The 18,638-nt window shown below is 39.0% G+C and overlaps 1 protein-coding gene across 3 annotated transcripts in view; it reads right to left on the reverse strand.

Annotated features, from left to right (window-relative positions):
- coro1ca (coronin, actin binding protein, 1Ca) overlaps positions 1-16,921 on the reverse strand; it is a 54,249-nt gene extending 37,328 nt beyond the window's left edge. Inside the window, exon 1 of one of the 3 annotated variants that reach the window (XM_065250723.2) lies at positions 14,302-16,921. In XM_065250723.2, coding sequence (XP_065106795.2) covers positions 14,302-16,915 — 2,614 coding nt within the window. In that variant the 5' untranslated portion in view covers positions 16,916-16,921. Of the gene's footprint in view, positions 1-10,662; positions 10,799-13,498; positions 13,639-14,301 lie in introns of those variants that run through there. The other 2 variants (XM_065250725.2, XM_065250724.2) reach the window with 2 other exon arrangements.
- Positions 16,922-18,638: the final 1,717 nt, after the last annotated feature.

Raw genomic sequence — 18,638 nt, forward strand, 5'->3', positions numbered from 1 at the left:
GAGGGTGACATCTAGTGAAGAAGACTAGTAATTAGATTAACGTTAATCTAACGTTCAATGTTTGCCGAAAAAAAAAACGATTCTGCCCTTTGCGAATTGATTCGACCATGTAAAAAAAGATTAATTGAAAAATCGCCTTTTTTATTAGTACCGACCACTGACATTTTGGTACCGTGACCATACTAGTATGCTAGAATGACAGCTCCAAAAAAGGACTCGTTCAAAAGGATGATCTTAAACAATAAAAGACTGTAACGAATCTAACGATTGTGTTGAACTCTTTGTGAACCTTTGTAAAGTGCACTGAAATTCCAACAACGCCCATGGGCTATATAAGGAGACCCAAACAGACAATGTTCAACACTATTAGCTCTCAGTTGGTGCCAAGACTTAGAACACTGGTGTGAAAAAAAACGAGCCAATTTCTCACACAAATATGTTTTACCATTAAAGTCAACATGAAATGCCAACATAAATTTTTTTGCTTCTATGGGCAGATTTATTACTCCAGTCAACACTTAAGCTAAAGAATGTAGAAGCAAAAGTAGGCGGGACATTGTATTCATCTGAAAACTGATTGGATGGAGAAAAGGTGGATACCAAAATAGAGCCAAGTGGCTTGAGAGGATAAGAAGTATTTGTGATGTTGGCTGGGGGATATTAAGCAAAATTCATATCGTGGTAATTTTGGATTGGCGATATACCATAACTGTCTCTGTATTTTCTACAAAGTGGAATAAATGTTTACATACAAGTCAAAGCCTCAAGTGAGATGTCACAATCACCATTATCAAAAAAGCGTATAATGAAAATAAAATTTAAATCCAGGGTTTTACTCCCTGTTTGAACGTATGCAGCTGCACAAGATGCAAAACTGGTTGGAAAGCTTCTGGCAGTGCTTCAATTGCAATGAAGGAGGGTCATGTCAGACAATATAGATATGGATGGGATTATCTTATTCTGTATCCCACTGGGAAGAAATACTGATATATTACTAAAACTATATACCGCCCAGCCCATGACTTCATGTTTATTTTAGGATGATTGTAGTTCAACAGCATTAAGCAGCGTGGCTTAATGCCGTCTTGGGGCTGATTTGGCGGGTAAGGCACTCGATTATGCAACAACACTGAATGTAGGCTAATATCATGAAAATAACAAACGTAAGTACTAAACCAGAACCTTACTTACTATAGCAATGTCTCGAACACATAAGAAAATGATACAAGTGCACTGATGTTTCTTGCTACTTTTATCTGCCTCGCACCTTTTAAATGAGCATGATAAACCAAATTGCAGTTTACTTGACAAAGGCACTGTTCTTGAAAGAAATTGATGTGGCATGTGGCCATGAATCCAGACAAAATGTGTTGACCTTGTGTTCACTCTGCTTACAAAAATCCTGCAGCTGGTATTTAGTCTCAACATCACATTGGCACACTGGAACGTCACATGGCAACTCTTCCTCGAAGGCATACAGGAATACTCTTGTTTAAGTACTAAGTCGGTCATGTTTCAGGCCAGATAAAGCATAAGAGATAGCGAGAGAGTGAACGGGAGAGGTGTGGTTCTTGGTTTATTATCCTGAAGAAAATTTGAATCCACAGGTTAACAGAGTCAAACCTCACAGCGGTTGCTTGTTTAAAGGCAGGGCTTTTCCGTAGTCAGATTTCAGACACGGAACAGAAACTTGCTGCCAAATAACACATGGCGAAATCCAGCCTGTATTTACCAACACTCACGAGATGCCTAGCAACACTGGCAAAATACCACTGTAGGAAAGAATGAGAAAAGGTACGAGAAAAATTGGCCTTTTAAGTACAAAACGTAGCAGCGGTCTGATGCATTACCGAATTACAGAAAGATTATTTTTCAACCAAAAAAGGAGTTGTGGGAATATGTAAACTATGCTCTGTTTTCACAGACTGGTCTATCGCAATTACTCAAAGCCCTAAAAAAAAGTCACTGCTCTAGGTGTACATGAAAATATCCTGGATAGGCCTACTTATTTTTGAACATTTTGGGTTTGCTTATATCTACCACTAGCTCCAAGACCTCAAGCAAATGATATCAACATGGATTCAAATAAAGGCAATGACTTTTAAATGCAGACAATCCCATGACACGCTGCATCATTCAAGTATACAAAAGTCCACATTGACACTTTCATGACTCATAAGGCGGCCACATAGACCATCCAACAGTCAATTACATAACTCCATAAGCATCCATTTATACAAATCAAGTCCACAATGTCATTACATCACATAATCACTGGCTGAAAGGCTTAATATTGTTGTCAGTGCTTATGTCAAGGAACCTTACTCAGCAAGATGACGACTGGATTGAAAACGCCTAAAAGGAGTACAATGGACTTCTCATGAGAAAGCATAATTACTGCCAGGCAACAGAATATCAATTTATAGCAGCAAGACAGAATGATATTCAGAACAAAAGACTGTGTGAGAAATGAAAGAATTAGTCCAAAAACAGATCTCCGATTATCTGACCTGCGGCCAATCCTGTTTGACTCATTTGTGGGGAGGAACGAAGTTAAAAATTACACGTATAATTTCTATATCTGTCCTAAATTTTTTGCAGCTACCAAAAAACTCAGTGACAGGTTGAGGATAGTTCAACACTCTTCAAATAAAAACTATACAAAAGGGTTCTTTAGAGCAAACTATTTTTGGTTCCCCAGAGAACCTTTTGTCTCACACCTAAATAAAGCTATATTAAACTCAAAAACTATGGCGGAGGAAGGAGAGAAGAGTAAGTGAAAAGGAACAGCAATTCAGTTATATCATGGAATTATTTTGGATTTAGGAGAGATGACGCCGCAAACACAGGTACTGGGGAAGCGGTGATTCACATATTGCGTCTATTGCGCGCTCAAGTTCATCATTTCAAATGTAGGCGCGCAGTATGTGCGCTCTGGAAGAGTCGCGTTCGCGACTCGCACGCGTGCGACGCGCTCGTTTTTTCCAGGCTTTTCAAAAACATTTTAACTTTTCAGAATGACACAAGCACAGCGTGCAGGTCATGTGACAATAACCTGTGATGGCCCCTAAAACATGAAAAAATATAAAACATTTATCGCAACTCACATCGTCATCGCAACATTAAACAATGTCACCGCACATCGCAACTTTTCCTCACATCGTGCAGCCCTAATATAAAAGGTTCTTTATGGAACCAAAAAGCCGGATCAAAAGCATTTTAGAAAACTTTATTTTGAGGAGTAGAGATTAAGAGAGTAAAGCCAAAGGTATACTCGGAATATCCGCATGACGTTATTTTCGTCATCAGGACAGTCCGCGTCCATCAACAAAAAATGTTGAGACAGGACACTACACTAAAAACAATTACACAAAGGCAGTAGACAGCGTTTGCACACACACTATAGTTTTTTCTTCTTTTATTTTAACTTCTTCCAAGAACAGAAAGCTGTGAAGCATTTTTGTCACCATAATGTTTTATTCCTGTTGTTCTTCTTGTTTGTTCTAAACTTTGTTTGCAGTGGTGGATCCCCTATTTTTCTTCATATATCCTAATTTTTTTTAATGTACTGTAAATGTCGCGAATCAGTGCTGCCCTGACTGCTTGGTAGAGTAATAATTTGAATAAAAAATAATTTGTTTGCGTAAGTGTCGAACGCAGCCATTAGCATGTAGCTGCAGGGAGTATACTTGGAAAGCTGCGCGAACACGAGCGCATGCAAGCCGGACCCGGAAAAAGGTATACACGGCACAGTCCATGATCTCTAAAAGCCAATGTTGAGATTTGAAATCTTCCAAACAAACACGCCCCTACCCCAATAGAATCTGGACCTTCTTTTAATAGACCCGCCCCACACATACGCAACCCAGGCAACAATGTTAGTTAGTAGACACACCCCTTACTGCTGATTGGCTACAAGTGTGTTTTGGTAGACAGCCTTTTTTCCAAAAAGCACGCACCACACCTTTAAGGCAACTTCACTCATTTTCAAAATGTAGTGGAATTCATCAATTATTTTGTTTAATTTGTTCAATTCAGCTTTGATAAACCATCTTCGCTATAGCGTCCTGTTTTTAGTAATGTTTTTTTATTTCGCAGTCTTGCCCTGACACGCAGTTGAACAGCTCTGGCCGAACAATCTTTATCGTGTTACCCTCTATCTACAGCACTGGAGTCAGTTTAGTTAATGATAAGAAACAGAACATAATCTGCAGAGAGAGTGAAAGATGCTGTCTGCCATACTTGCCTGTGGAACACACAATACGCAACTAAAAATATAATGACAAAAATAAAGTGACGTGTTAAGCCAACTTACACCCATTCTTATCTGGCTTTAATCAACTTAAACAGAACTGCAAGGCAAACTACTGCCAAAAACTCCTGAACGAACACTGATCATTGTGTGAGAATGCATTCCAAACATCCAGCAATGCTTTTCATCCATAGTGTGTAAGTGTGAACTTACGTGCATCAACACGAGCATGGGAATGCAAAAGTTTGACTAGAGAGCAACAGAGCAATTCTGTCAGAGGTTTAAAGCATAAACACAAAACTCACATCATCTAAAATTATTACTGGTGTAAGAAAAACGTACTTTTACTACGTAATTTTTCTAGAGAGGGTTAGATAGGTTAACATTTCCAAGTTAAAATAAGCATCAATGCATCAAATTCCAGACAATGTCCAGAAAGCAGTCAGACAGTTTTCCAAGAAATGGTGCAATGAGAACAATGAGGCAGGGAGGCTTGCTTTCACATTCTTTACCCATTAAAAACTGCACAAATTATACCACAAAAAAAGAAGTTGAAATTTGCACCAGACATGTTAGTAGACTGCCTATACGAAAGTGTTTGCAGATGGTACAAAATGTTGTCTTTCAAAACAAGCTGTGGAAAAAAAACAAGTTTGTTGGTCCACATAGTGTGTCAGGACAACAAGGGTCCACCTAATATTTCAAACTTGCTCTAAGCTGGACACATGCTTATGAAGTATAGGTTGCCTACTGACCTACATCAAGGCACAAGGTTTTTAAGGAAGTAAAGTATAAAAGTCGCCCCACTAAAAAACTTTTCTAATCTGGCTTGCTGGTCTTAGCTGGCCAAGCAAGTCTAAGATGGTTTAAACTGCTAATCCAGATGCTCTAAATCATTCAATCTACTATTTTAAATTTTGACTTGTGATAAGTTGACATAACTTATAAAAACAATTTAAAATTGTTTAACTTAATTTGTTAAGTTAAAGTAACAAAAAATATGTTGATTTAAAATAATTTTTACAGTGCAGGCTGGGATATCAGCCAAGACCGGTAAATCTGCTTAAGTTGGTTTAAACTTATTTTTTTAGATTTGTCATCCAGACATGATGAGAGCCAAACAAGCCTGCCTGACCTAGAAAAGAAAAATTACATGATATCGGCATGTAAGATTTTTGACACGTGTGCACTAGTAAAACAGATCTAGGGCATTGAGCTTGACAAGAATAAAGGTAGAGAAACGCTATCTGACAGCACAGATTAACAAATTCATCTGTCCGTACTTGAGTAGAATCCTTGGTAGAAGTTTTAACTAGGGATGCACCGATTAACCGGCGATAAATCTGAACCGGACGATTTTTGCTCCTGACGGCAACGGGACGATTCTGTGTTTAATTTTTGCTGATTAGTATTATGCACACAAAGCTGTTATTTATGAAGGCGCCTCTGAAGAGAACTGAGAAAGTGCAAACAAGACATTTATTTTTGTTTTATCTCAGTATAATGCCTGATAAAACACTGTTTATAAGCGCACATTGCTGCTTTGTTTACAAGGTAAACCACTTGTATAAGCACCTCCCTCTCTTTCCCATCCTTTTTAACATTTTATGTTAACAACTAGTCACGATTTATGCAAGCACTGACTCCAATGATTGTTTCTTTGAAAATGGATAACTGAATAGCCAAAAAACTAAATTGCTGTCACTTGTACAATTCAAGAGGGAAGTAGGTTTCCGTCAAAAAAAAAAAAAAAGAACTAGGTATCATCCGAGTGACCTTAAAATGATGCTGCTGATCAAAGCATGATTCAACGATCAAGACAAAAACTCGTCTGCTTTTTCAATAAAGGCCAACTTTCACTTCACATTGAGTTCCGGCCAATGAATCAGAGCGAGCGAAACCGCCTCCACAACCATCTGAGGCGATTCCTTCACTTCCTGAATTCAGCAGCGCACAAAGAAAGCCTTGTCACGGAGCCCAGTCGCATCACTGGTCTACAGGGTTCATGGGGAACAGAAAGACTGAGGGTTAGATAGGCCTTAACCAAATCTGATCTGAGAAAACACATGTTGTTCTTCTTTCAAAATAAAGTATCGCCTTGTTTTAGAATAATATAAATAGGGGAACAAGAGTGCAAAGTGTGATGTGACCGATCCATGCATACTAAGGAAAAATTCATGACATTCTAACCTGTTAGGGCACAGGTACACAAGTTTCCTCTTCACAATCGTTTCACACCGGTGACTAAACTGCTGGCATTTCATTTGCTTTAATGTAAAACTCTTAATCTCTGCTTCAAAGCAATTTAACTGACTTATAGAGGTTTATTGGTTTGTGCTAAACATCTTTTGTTAATAGATAATACTGCTTCCTTCCTCGTCAGATTGGGTGTGGTCCGTGCTACAGTTTTACCAGTGACATTCAGTTTCTGTCCCCTGAGGCACAAGCATTTTAGTGGCTGTTTGCTTAGCATGTCATGGTATGCCTGGAAAGACATAAATTTAACACCTGTTCACCACACATTTAATTCATATAATGCACATATAGGTATTAGCCAATCTGTTGTTTGAACAGGCAAACAGTAGCCAGCGCATCACCTACGCAAATATTTATACAGCCTTATCAAAACTTTGAAAAAGTGCTTTTACGAAGCATAAAAAATAGCTACATTTAACTAACAGAGAAATGTCTGGTAAGATGCACTTTTGAACAGTTACATAATGCATGCATTGTTTGCCATTTTTTATACGTTCAAATGAAACGGGCAATCTTAATGAGTCCGCCTTTGTCATTTGGATACAGAAGGGAGGGTGATGCCACCTAAATCCTCATCCTGCCTCAGGGCCAAAGAGCAAATGAGACAGCATGCCAGCTAAGATACTGCAGTCACTTGTAACAATAAGATAAGGGCGCGTGTTTCTGGTGGGTGCAGGACAATCCCCATCGCTGTCATAAGCTGCACTGCTTAAAAACAAAAGAGCTTTGCTTAAAGCAAATGACTCTGTAAGATCAGAGATCTTTTTGAGGTAAGATGAGATTGTTACAAAACAAAGAGCAGTTTTGCAATTTTGCATGTATATGCTGATGGATAATAAAATGACAAGTACAGCTAAAAAAAAAAAAAGGAAAACTTAAGAGATATTCAGCAAATAAGTCACCTTTTTTGCAAATCGCTTTGGATAAAAGCATTTGCATTTAGGGTTGTACCGTTTGACGAGACGCGATTCTGCCTCGTTCGTGCAAATGGCGCGAGTTAGGCGTTGCAACGAGAAATGCACGAGGTGAAAAAATTTTCTATTAATAAAAATTTGTAGTCTTTTTTTGCTTCGTAAAAGCACTTTTTCAATGTTTTGATAAGGTTGTGTAAATATTTGCGAAGGTGATGCTCTGGCTGCTATTTGCCTGTTCACACCGCATTAACCAATCAGGAGCTTGCTCTAGTAGTGATGTGATTACAGAAAGCGAGCGGAGTTGCAGAAGCCCCTCCCATTACGTGAATTTCCGTGTGAATGTCTTGATGACTAGAATTTCATGCGCGAATGAAGCGAGTAAACTCAAAATGTTCAAGCGGCAAACTAGACGCAGTAGACGCGAATTTGACTCCTCAAATGCGGCTGGTGTGAACCCACAGTAATGATGCACTCGGATTAATGACATCAGTTTTAAGAAGGTTGCGGTCATGACAGTGTTGCTTCTTTTTTGTGCACCAATCAAGTGACTTGTCATAAATGAGTAAAAAATGAACAAATAAATGATTAAACCACTGCCCTGCCCCCAATACGATCGTCTATCGCCAATCTTACAGGCTGATGATAGGACAATCTCACAATGGGGCACATCGCCCAACACTTTTTGCATTATAAAAAATGTTAATGTAAAAAAGAATTAAAACTTTTTTTTAACATCTTAAGATAAACTCTGATACAGACCAACTAGTCGTTATTCTTCACCATTTGGTTTGAATGCAAACTAAACAAATTGCTTAAATTTATAAACTTGGTCGTCTTTTGAACCTCAACACATCATCAATTTAAATACAAAAAAACTTAACGCTAAATGAATGGTAATGTATAGTGCTAGCGCAATAGCTGGATGGATTGTTTAACTAACGTGGATGATCTATAATCTGATCAAAAAGACAACCCTTTTGTTAACATGTTCACCTTTGAACGTGCTTTCACAGCTTGCTAAATTCCATTTGGGTAAACAACGCGCAAAACCAAATCAAACAAAGGTTGGGACATCAAAATCTTTGTGGCAACGTTTCTAAATAGTTAAAAAAAATAAGCTCACTATAAGCATAAAAGACGAAGGGGTGTTTCCCGTGCAAGGCTTATCCTAGTACCAAGCTTAAACGCAGGTTTGAGCTAGGGGTGCAACGGGTCACAAAACTCACGGTTCGGATCATATTACGGATTTTGAGGCACGGATCGGATCATTTTTCGGATCAGCAAAAAAAAAAGTATGGGAAAATTCTAATAACAAATCAAGAAATTACAAACATTTATAAAAAGAACAAGGTTGCACATTAAGTAAGGTCTAAAATCATTAGTTACAGAAATCAAATGAATAATAACACTGCATTTATTGTATTAATTAAATGTAATTATTATTTTTTTAAAGCTTCAGAAGTGATTTTCTCTTTGTCTTGGGTTGTTTGATTAACATTAATGACACAGACTTAAGTAGGTCAATTGAGCTTACTGTCTCTTTAAGACCAAATGTGCACAGACTGCATCTCTCTGTTTGTGCACTACCGAGTCCCCTTAAACGAGCGCACAGACACAGACAAAGGGTGAATTACAGACGGCGCAGCATTACAGTCGTCCCACATAAAAACGTTACGTTGTTTTTCATTGCTCTATTAGCCAAATGTATTTTAATACACTACAGTATGAGAGAGAGTAGCGCAACTCTCTGAAATTTAAACATCAAGAGTTCTGATCTTTGAAGGATGATTACGTCTTACTGTGCATTCAGACCGCCACCGGCGAGAGCGTCAAAGTGTCCGGAAGTCATTCATTTTCAATGAGAGCCGGCAGCGAGCTCCGGCGAGCAGCGGCGCGGCGCGTCATGTACAGCGTGAGCGTCGAGGAGAGTTGAAATCAGATCAACTTTATGGTAATGAGATATGACGCGGTTCGGCGGCGAACCAATCGGAAGGCGGAAATGTTCACCGGCAACCAATCGGAAGGCGGAAACCTCCGCCTGAGAGGAGTTCAGAGAATGCATTCGAGCGTCAGAGCGTCCACTACAACTTTTCTAAGCGTCGTTGTATGGGCAGCCAGAGCTTTTACTCGAGCTGGACCGGACGCATTCAACCGCACGCGTGCGTTTGTGCGCAAAGTAAACTGATCACTTTAGCGCCGTTTTGCAGTTAAACTGTTTAAAATCACTTGAATGTTAACATTTGCAAACCTTTATAACACTTACAAATTATAAACTTTCCCTATTTAAATTTGCGTATTAATCCGCGAATCACATGCGAGCCGAACCGTGGGTCGTGATCCGTACGGATCACGGATCAACTGCGATCCGTTGCACCACTAGTTTGAGCAATCTTGCACTGACATTTCTTAACATATATCAATGCCATTGTTTGGTCTTAATATGCACATCAGAAATGTTTTTGTAAAGTATGTTTGTAGTACTAAGGCCTTGTCCTGGATTAATCTTCTAAACCCTGTCCGGAAAACTGCCCTGTAGTGCATAGGCCATGTCACATAAACCTGCTTTAACAGGGGTCTTTCACAGAGGGACCACTAAATGTTGTTTGTAGTGATGCACCACCGAATATTCAGCAAACAAAACTAGCCAGATAAAAATAGCAAAAAAAAAACATCCATCTTGGACACTTAAAATGCTTTCACACTGCTGATATGTTTGCTCCATTTATAAAGCATGCACGCTTCTTACTCTAAAAAAAAAACGTTTTTTTTCCGGTTAAATTTATTCTGTCTTTTCATTTATCCAGACCAGACCCAATTGTTTTGTTTCAGTTTATTTAAAAATGTATATGATCATAAACTCAAGACATATATTAGTGTTTTAGTATCGCTTCTACAATCTACATTCAATTGTATAAGGTAATAGAAAAATGCAATCTGTACATCGCTATTTTAAAAAGCTTTACAATGTAAGCATCATAAAGTTTCTAAATACGTATGACACAATATGAATGTCATTGTGCTGTAAATCAGGTTTAATACTCCAACACTTAATTTAAAGCAAATTTTTAATAATACACAAAATATGTAACAGAGACTCTGCTCCAACTTAAACCACCGTAAATCATTTGATTGAACAAGCAATATTATTATTGAGATGATCTTGTGCCATTTATGAATAAAATGCTATACAGAGACAGAACCAGGTTTCGAATAGGGTTACATTTAATACCCGCTGCGTACCTTTAGAGGGGGAGGAATCCATCGAAAAGCTCTGTGTTCTGAAGAATGCAGCCCTATAGGGTGTTCAACTAACAAAAACACTATCTGGTCATCATGCAATCTCAAATGTGTCAGTTGTTTTAAGGAAACAAGACTTCCTTTAAAAGTCTCTCCTTGCCTATATATGTCCACTGTTTCTCTTTCTCCCTCAAACACACACGCACGCGCACACACGCTCTCTGTCTCCGAAGCTGCTTCCTCCCCACAGCTTTATGGCCACTTCCTGCATCTCTTGACTTATTTTATCAAGCATCCTGACCCAAAGAACACAAGGAATTGAGCAGAGACGCCGGCAGGAGATGATATGATGATGTACACAAGCACAAACCAACACATGGGCTGATGCGTTGTGACATCCAGCCCAAACATTACCCGTTGGGAATTTCAGCATGGCCTTAGGCAAAATGATGCACCCATAAAAGACAACAGGAACAAAGACTCCTCTTAAAAAATTATTATAAAAAAATATTCTGAGTGCACTGAAGGATAATGAGTTCAATGAGTACGTATCCTTTTGGCACTAATTTTGATGTGAACTGTGTGCAATAGAGAAATCTAATTGCAACATCAAAGGGTGGTTTCCCGGACAGGGATTATCTTAAACCAGGACCAGGCCTTAGTTTAATAAGGAAATGTAACTATTTTTAACAAACATGCCTTATTAGAAACATTACTTTGAGGCAAAACAAAAGGCACTGATGTATTTAATGATATATCAGTGCAAGTTGTTTTCAGTTTGGACAGTTCTTCTTACATTTATTTTAGTGTAGGAATTGTCTAACTCTGTTCGGGAAACCGCCCCAAAACCACAATATTAATCTATAAATACTGAAAAATGTTAATAAAGAAAGCAGAATCTAAAATAAAATGTCTTAGACTGGCAAATATTCTGTAAAATACATCACACCATTTGAGGTTTCATTACTTCTTATTGGTTTCTACTGCCTGGCAAGTTAGTGATTCAAACCAAAACAAGCCAGACAATATTACAGTGTGGTCAGCACGTGGGTAACCACAGAAAACCCTGCACACTAAATACCTAATATTCACTAACACTAACCGGGTGTTCAAAACACAGCCCAAACACAAGACCTAAAAAACATAGGAAATGAAACTACAATTCTTTCAGGGTAGATCTGAAGCAAAACTGTAAATTGAATGTGAAAACTACCATTCAGTCATTTTTTTAAGCTAAGTGACTGACAGTGAAGTAATTACAGGGCAGCCGCCTGGAGCAACACGAGGTTGAAGGTAGTTCACTAAAAAATTAAAAATGTGTCATTTATCTCAACCTCACTTCACTCCAAACCTGTTTGACTTTATTTCTTCTGTGAACAAAGGAGAAATACTATTCATTCAAGCACCTTAAACATTAAAAACTCCTACAAGTAAAGTAATTGACTACATTTTTCAATGCATTACACATGCTCTTCCTGAATAAGACAATTTTAAAGAAAATTGATAGCCCCTTATTGCATTTAAACCCGTTACCTACACTATTTAGAGCAAACATTACAATATTAAAAGCCCACCTGACATAAAAAACACTTGAAATGTGTAGCTAAGTTTAATGAATTGACGTAATTTCCACCAAAACATAAAGTTAGGGTGGGACATACTGAGTGCCCCCCTCCCGCTTAAAATAGCCCGTAGCGTTTAGTTCGTTCACTTCTTGGAATTTGACGAGTACAGAATGACGTCATAAATATCATTGATCCATATTGGAGGAAGTTAGCGATTGTAAGTTTTAAATGCTTAAATCTTCTTAATGTGAATTGTGAATGTTTAAGAGCACACTAATTTACAGACAACCTTAAGGATAAATTATTAATAGTAAATTATACTAAAAGCTGAACATTTCATGGGGAGTGAAACGAAATTGCAAAAAAATAAAAATAAAATACTTCTCACGAAAAAGCCCTCTAGACAGAAATCATAATCGATTCAAATACAGTTACACAATCTTGGATATGTTTGGATAATCCACACCTACAGGAAGTTGGAGCAAATTACTAAACGTGTCGTGCAAGCTTATCTTACATCTACGTTTGAAACATGACTGCGTGTTTAGTTTCTGATGATCATACAGTTCGACTGGATATTGTTTAAAGTTCCTTTTATTAAATCCTAACAAAATAAATAACTTTTATTTTGCTCCACGGGTCAAACCAGTGCAGCAGTTTTTGAACTGACAGCTCTACAACTCGCGCGAGCAAACCAAGCAATAAATTCATAGGCAACATGTGTGGCGTGTGTTCACAATGACTGGGTTGGTAAATAAAAGTGGTTAAAATTTAGCTTTCCTTGTTTAGTGTCCACCAAATATCTCCACCTTAACGTATCTACTAACAAAAATTCCTACATGTAAAAACCTTCGTTAAACTTAAAAAATTAATCAATCTAAAACAATTGACATGATCAGATATTAAGTCACGATATTCCCGTATGTCAAATGTTCAGGAAAGATTTAAAATGATAAAGAGTTCACCATTCAAACAAAACAAGATCAACTTTTGTTTTAAAACATCAGCGGCGTTCAAGAAGAATTGAATAGCTTTCAGTGCATTAGATAAATGCATTAAAATTCCAAACACGATATAAAGCATGACTCAAATGCCGCATTTGTTTAAGAAATCCACAGTTTTGAGCATTGAAGATCCGGCCTGATCCACGCTGCCATTATCCATTCGCATGGGCAGATTTTCAAATCCAGCAAAGTTGCACTTACGCATACCAACTCAAATCTTCGCCTCACGTTACAAACATTGCACGAGATGAAGTATTTTCTCATCCTTACCTTCTCAGCTGTCGATGAAAAATATATATCCCTGTCCGACTGTATGTTTGTGATATAGTCGGCTGTAATTTCCCAGTCGCAGTCCCTGATCGCGCGAAGGTTCCCTGTGACTCTACCTCACGCAACTTGTCTGAGAGGCGCCGGAAGCCACGCCCTACTTTATCTTTCCCCGCCTTGCCAAAACACGATTGGATGAATATAGAACGAGTGGCGTCAAAGATGACCAATCACGGAACAAAAGATTGGTTACCCCGCCTATTCGACGAGTAAACAGGTATGAAGTTGTGTGGACGACGTGACTGCATTTACAGGCAGAACCGGTTTATTTTTGCTGACGTCATAAATACATTAAAATCAGTTAAACATAAATTTTAAATATAAATTTGATTATATTGATTAGTAAGTTGATAGTTTACCAACGAAAAAAAAAACAGTGAGCTGTAAACATAATAAAGAATATGCAAACTGATGGAATGAGTTATGTAAAAAAATTGAAGTTTTTAGATATTTTCCTACTCTTATTTAATGTATGTCTCACTTTAATGGCATGCTGATATAAATGCACTGCCACAAGATGGCACCATTATGCCAAAATAATCCATTTCATGAGGAGAAATACATGCAATGTTATAAAAATCTTATACATCATATTGATTAATTTAAAAATGTGACAGATATTCACTACAGTTTCATTTATTATCAAGCACTCTCAGTCAAGCATTGAAAGAAACCCTTAAGGTTTCCACCCTTTAAAAACGTTTTGCATTGCAAAAGCACTTTCCTTTTCAGACCAACTGTCTTACCTTTTTTCACTGAAGCTTTCCTCTCTGGCACTTTGTCGGGTGATTTTTTTGGTGAATCAAATGCTGCTTTCATCTGTGCTACTTTCACAGACTGTGTTGGATCCAAGGTCAGGTCGACCCGGGTCTCTGTAGGCTTGGTCCACTCCTTCATCTTCTTCTGCAACTCAATGGTTTCCTTTATCATATCAGAAACATGTCTGCTTTTGTGGACACCTTGTGTTAACTCCATAACTGTGGAAGCAGCATCTGCGTTTGGGTTGCTTTGAGTCACATGCTTATCGTCAAGCAGACTTGAAGGTTTCTCCTCCGTATTGGAGGCGAGCACATGCAAAGTGTGCTTGCGCTGCACATTATCTTGCGTACTTATTAGGTTGCACATGATGGAGGAATGTTGCACGTCTTGTGCGGCAGATGTGTTCGTTGCGCTGCCTGATAATGCGTGTCCTGTAGCACATCCATCGTGGACTTGATCGGATTCATCTGTCGGGCTTACTGTGGAATGGGTTGCCTCATTTGTTAAAGTCTTTGTAAAATCTTTTTTGTAATGTTGAGGGGAACCAGACATAGCAAGTTTAGTCTTCTTGTCCATACTTGGAAGAGGTGGTGTGATCTTTGGCCTGTCTTTGTGATCTGGATCTGTCTCAGGACCAGCTACAAGCTCAGAGGAACCGGTTGCAGATGTTTCCTTATGTTTTTTGATATTTGGATTCGACTGTCCGTCTTTGTCTATCCATGATGACATTACATTATTTGAGCTTTTGTTGAGGTTTAATTCTTGCTGGTCAGTAGCATCAACCACTGCATTACGCGAAGAGGTACGATTATGTGTAGCATCATTTAATGTCAAAGGCAGGGTTAGTATATCTAGCTTTGGACCTTCTAGACTCTCCTCTTTGTATACTTTGGCCTTCTGTGAAAGAGGGGAATCCTCAATTTCGTCTTTTGGAGAAACTTGAACGTCGGAATCAGAAGGGGGGTGAGAATCTGTAATGTCTTCAAAGGATGTAGCACATCTCTCATCTTCATAGCTGTGTTGAACGGGTTTGTTTTCAGTCGGCGTACTTACGTTAGATGTCACAAAATAACCCTCCTCCGATTCTGTTCCATGCAGAGAAAGATCTTTAATCTCATTTTTTATTGCATGGGAAAAAAGCAGGCCCTTTGAAGCACGCTCCAGATTTTTTATTTCTTCAGCCTCCCTTATGCCATCTTTATTTTTTTGACCTCCAGCAGGTGATCTCTCCAGTGAACGTTCCTTTGTCTCAAAGCTCTCCAAGTCTGACACATTAAATTGTCTTCCTATCTGTTGCTCATCCTGTGCAAGTTCGCCTGCAGTTATTTGCTGATGGCTCTCAGTTTGACCCAGGGGGGATTTGGATGCCACTTCTAAGGAGCTGAACTCCTTTTGGCTCACAGTATCAATGACATCATCCGCTGGCCCAAACCCTGCAACATTTACTTTACCTCCGCAGACACTTTTCATTGTACATCCCTGGATTTCAGCGTTCATTGGGGAGCGTTTAGTGTTTGGGTTTTCCACTACATCCTTATCTGGATCCTCTGATGGGTTCTCAATTTCTTTTTTGACTTGCTGAATTGCCTCATTAATGTCCTCTGAAGTCTCAGTTGGCGAGTTCATCCCCGGGTTTGATGTTCTGGGCACATTTATCGGCCTTTTGTTGTGTGATTCATCTGGGCTGTTCTTTAACGTAACATTTTCATTGTTTGTTATGGAAACAAATAAGTGAACTTTTGTTTTGGCAGGTGATGTACCTGTGTTATGATCTTCACCTTCCATCTGTCCATCAGCCTCCAGTGGTTTTGAATGGTTCTCCTGCTCCAGAACCTCAGAGGTCACATCAGCAGGCCCTGTATTTGTTAAACCAAAATCATGGGCACCTTTCACAATCCTGCTTGTATTTATATTTAGGAGATCTGTAGCTCCAGCTTCTAGTTTTCCGTTTCCTTCTTGGCACACAAGCTTGTTTTCAATTCCATAGACAGATTCCATTTTGTCCTTTACGTCTGATTCACGTGTTTCCTTTTCACTCCCGTTTTCTTCTTCATGAGGCCATTCACTTTCGTCTTTGCCAGCAGGGTAACAACTAAGGTTCCCCTGATGCTGATTTTGTTGTAGATGGTCTTTTAGCATATACTCCGAGTCTACTAGTTCGCCAACTTCTCCTTTTTCCATATCCTCTCTCTCGTAAACAGGTTCACTAGATCTGGCCTCCCATATGGCTTGCGTGCTTTCCGACCGCCTGATTTCATTCATCTGCTGTGGAGCCAGTGGTTCGGCCCTGCCTTGCTCACAACTCTTTCTACCTCCCTCTTTTTCTCCATCGCCTCCCTCCACCAACCCCCCATCCGTGGGAGCGCACACCTTATCATGAGATTCCAAACCCGGCTCCAGCGTAGGTGATGTTGACTCCCTGCCTGGGCCTCCATCCAAGCTTCCACTGGCTGCTTTCTCTGCCACGACATTACGAGTCTCAATGGTTGGATTTCCTTCCTCCGTTGCTCCCCCAGGGTCTGGGTTTGGTCCCTTTTCCTCTGGTCCTGCCGTGCTGTTGTCCTGCCCTGGCTCCCCCTCCTTTCCCTGGTTTTGTCCCATTGCATTCTATGGAAAAAGAAAAGGTGTTATTGGCAGTGTATTGTGGTGGAGCACAAGATGTTGATGATGCCATTGCTCTGGCATGAAGGTTGTGCCAGTGTTTATCTCAAATATCCTTCACTCCCCAGTGCATTGTTTAGATTTGACTTACTTTCGCTAACTGTCTTTTTTATATTTCTGTTTCCACTTTTGTCAGTTGGCACAAGTTCATTTCTGTAGTTGCATGACGTTTTAGCTGCAAAAAGGACTTTTTAACTCCAAAGAGGCTTGTAGGTGAAATATTCATAGATTTGATAGTTTCATTTCATTTTGATTTAGTTTTATATACAAGGCCAGTTCTTGCGGGGTATAGAAGGGTGGGCTGGCAGACTGGCAGATATCCTGGGATTAGACGGATGATGGGATTTGACGTCTGATTGATGTTGGGTTTTGACGTCAAAACCCAATGTCATCCTGACGTAAAAACCCAACGTCTCTCTGACGTCAAAACCCAACGTTAAATTGACGTCAAAACCTAATGTCAAATTGACGTCAAAACTAGGGATGTCCCGATCAGGTTTTTTTGCCCTCGAGTCCGAGTCCAAGTCATTTGATTTTGAGTATCTGCCGATACCGAGTCCCGATCCGATACTTCTATAATACATAAAAAAAAAGAATAAAGAAGAGCGAAAAAACAGAACCAGTCCAGGATGTTCCTTATGTCATGCCGCACGCATTGCTGTTTCTGTGTGGAGTCAAAAGAGTCTAACTCTGTGCCAGCGCATAACTACAGATATGTTAAAAAATAATGAATATATACTATATATGTTCAGGGGTTAAATTGGGGTTTGTTTTGTGGGAAGGCTCTGTTTGGAGGGAGGGTTCGAGGGGTAACATGTTTAATCCTGATGACAGCAAAGCCACTGGGTGTGTTTCAATGACATTTTGTATCTCTGATAGGATTTTATAAGTTTCAGTTTTAAAGCTGTGCCACATGTTGACCCAAACTTTAAAACCTGAACTTTAAATAATGCAAATCTATGAGTCTGACACCCTATATGCATTTGGTGCACATGTCATTATGCACAATTGATCAAACTTTGAATGAAGTTATAAGACTTAACCTCCGTGACTCATTCTAGGCATAAGATAGACTACCCAAAAAGACTCAATTAACAAGAAAAACAACATACTGATTCAGCAATATGTCTTATAAATTAGCCATAGATTCCCTAAGCTGGTCAGCAGTTAGTTATAAAATACCTATAGTTAGGTTGTGATTCATTTGTATAATCAAAATACATTATTTTATTAAACTATACAATCAGTTGTATCCAGTTATCTAGTTAAAGGCAGGATAGGCAGGAATTATCTAAAAAACTTTTTTACAAATTTGTTTAAACTGTCTTTATATACCAATACATAATTAAAATGTAAGTACTCTGAAAAAGAGAGTATAAAACTCGAGTGTCTTTAGACCTCTCACGACCGTTTTAAACACAACTCATTTTTCCATTCGGGACGAAACAAATGATTGGCTTGCGTGACTATCACTCTCTCATGCGACCATGGCACCACCCCTGTTGCTATGGAATCTGCCCACACATGCGCACACCCGATTGATTTGAACGTGCACGAGGCACTCTAGGAAGAGCGAAAGTATGGCAGAGAAAGAGCATTCAGAACTCAAAGAACTTGCATTTGCAGTCAGCAAAGGCAAACAAACGAATAAACGAAGCAATCA

The sequence above is a fragment of the Paramisgurnus dabryanus genome, chromosome 5 (assembly GCF_030506205.2).
Source record: "Paramisgurnus dabryanus chromosome 5, PD_genome_1.1, whole genome shotgun sequence".
Lineage (NCBI taxonomy): Eukaryota > Metazoa > Chordata > Actinopteri > Cypriniformes > Cobitidae > Paramisgurnus > Paramisgurnus dabryanus.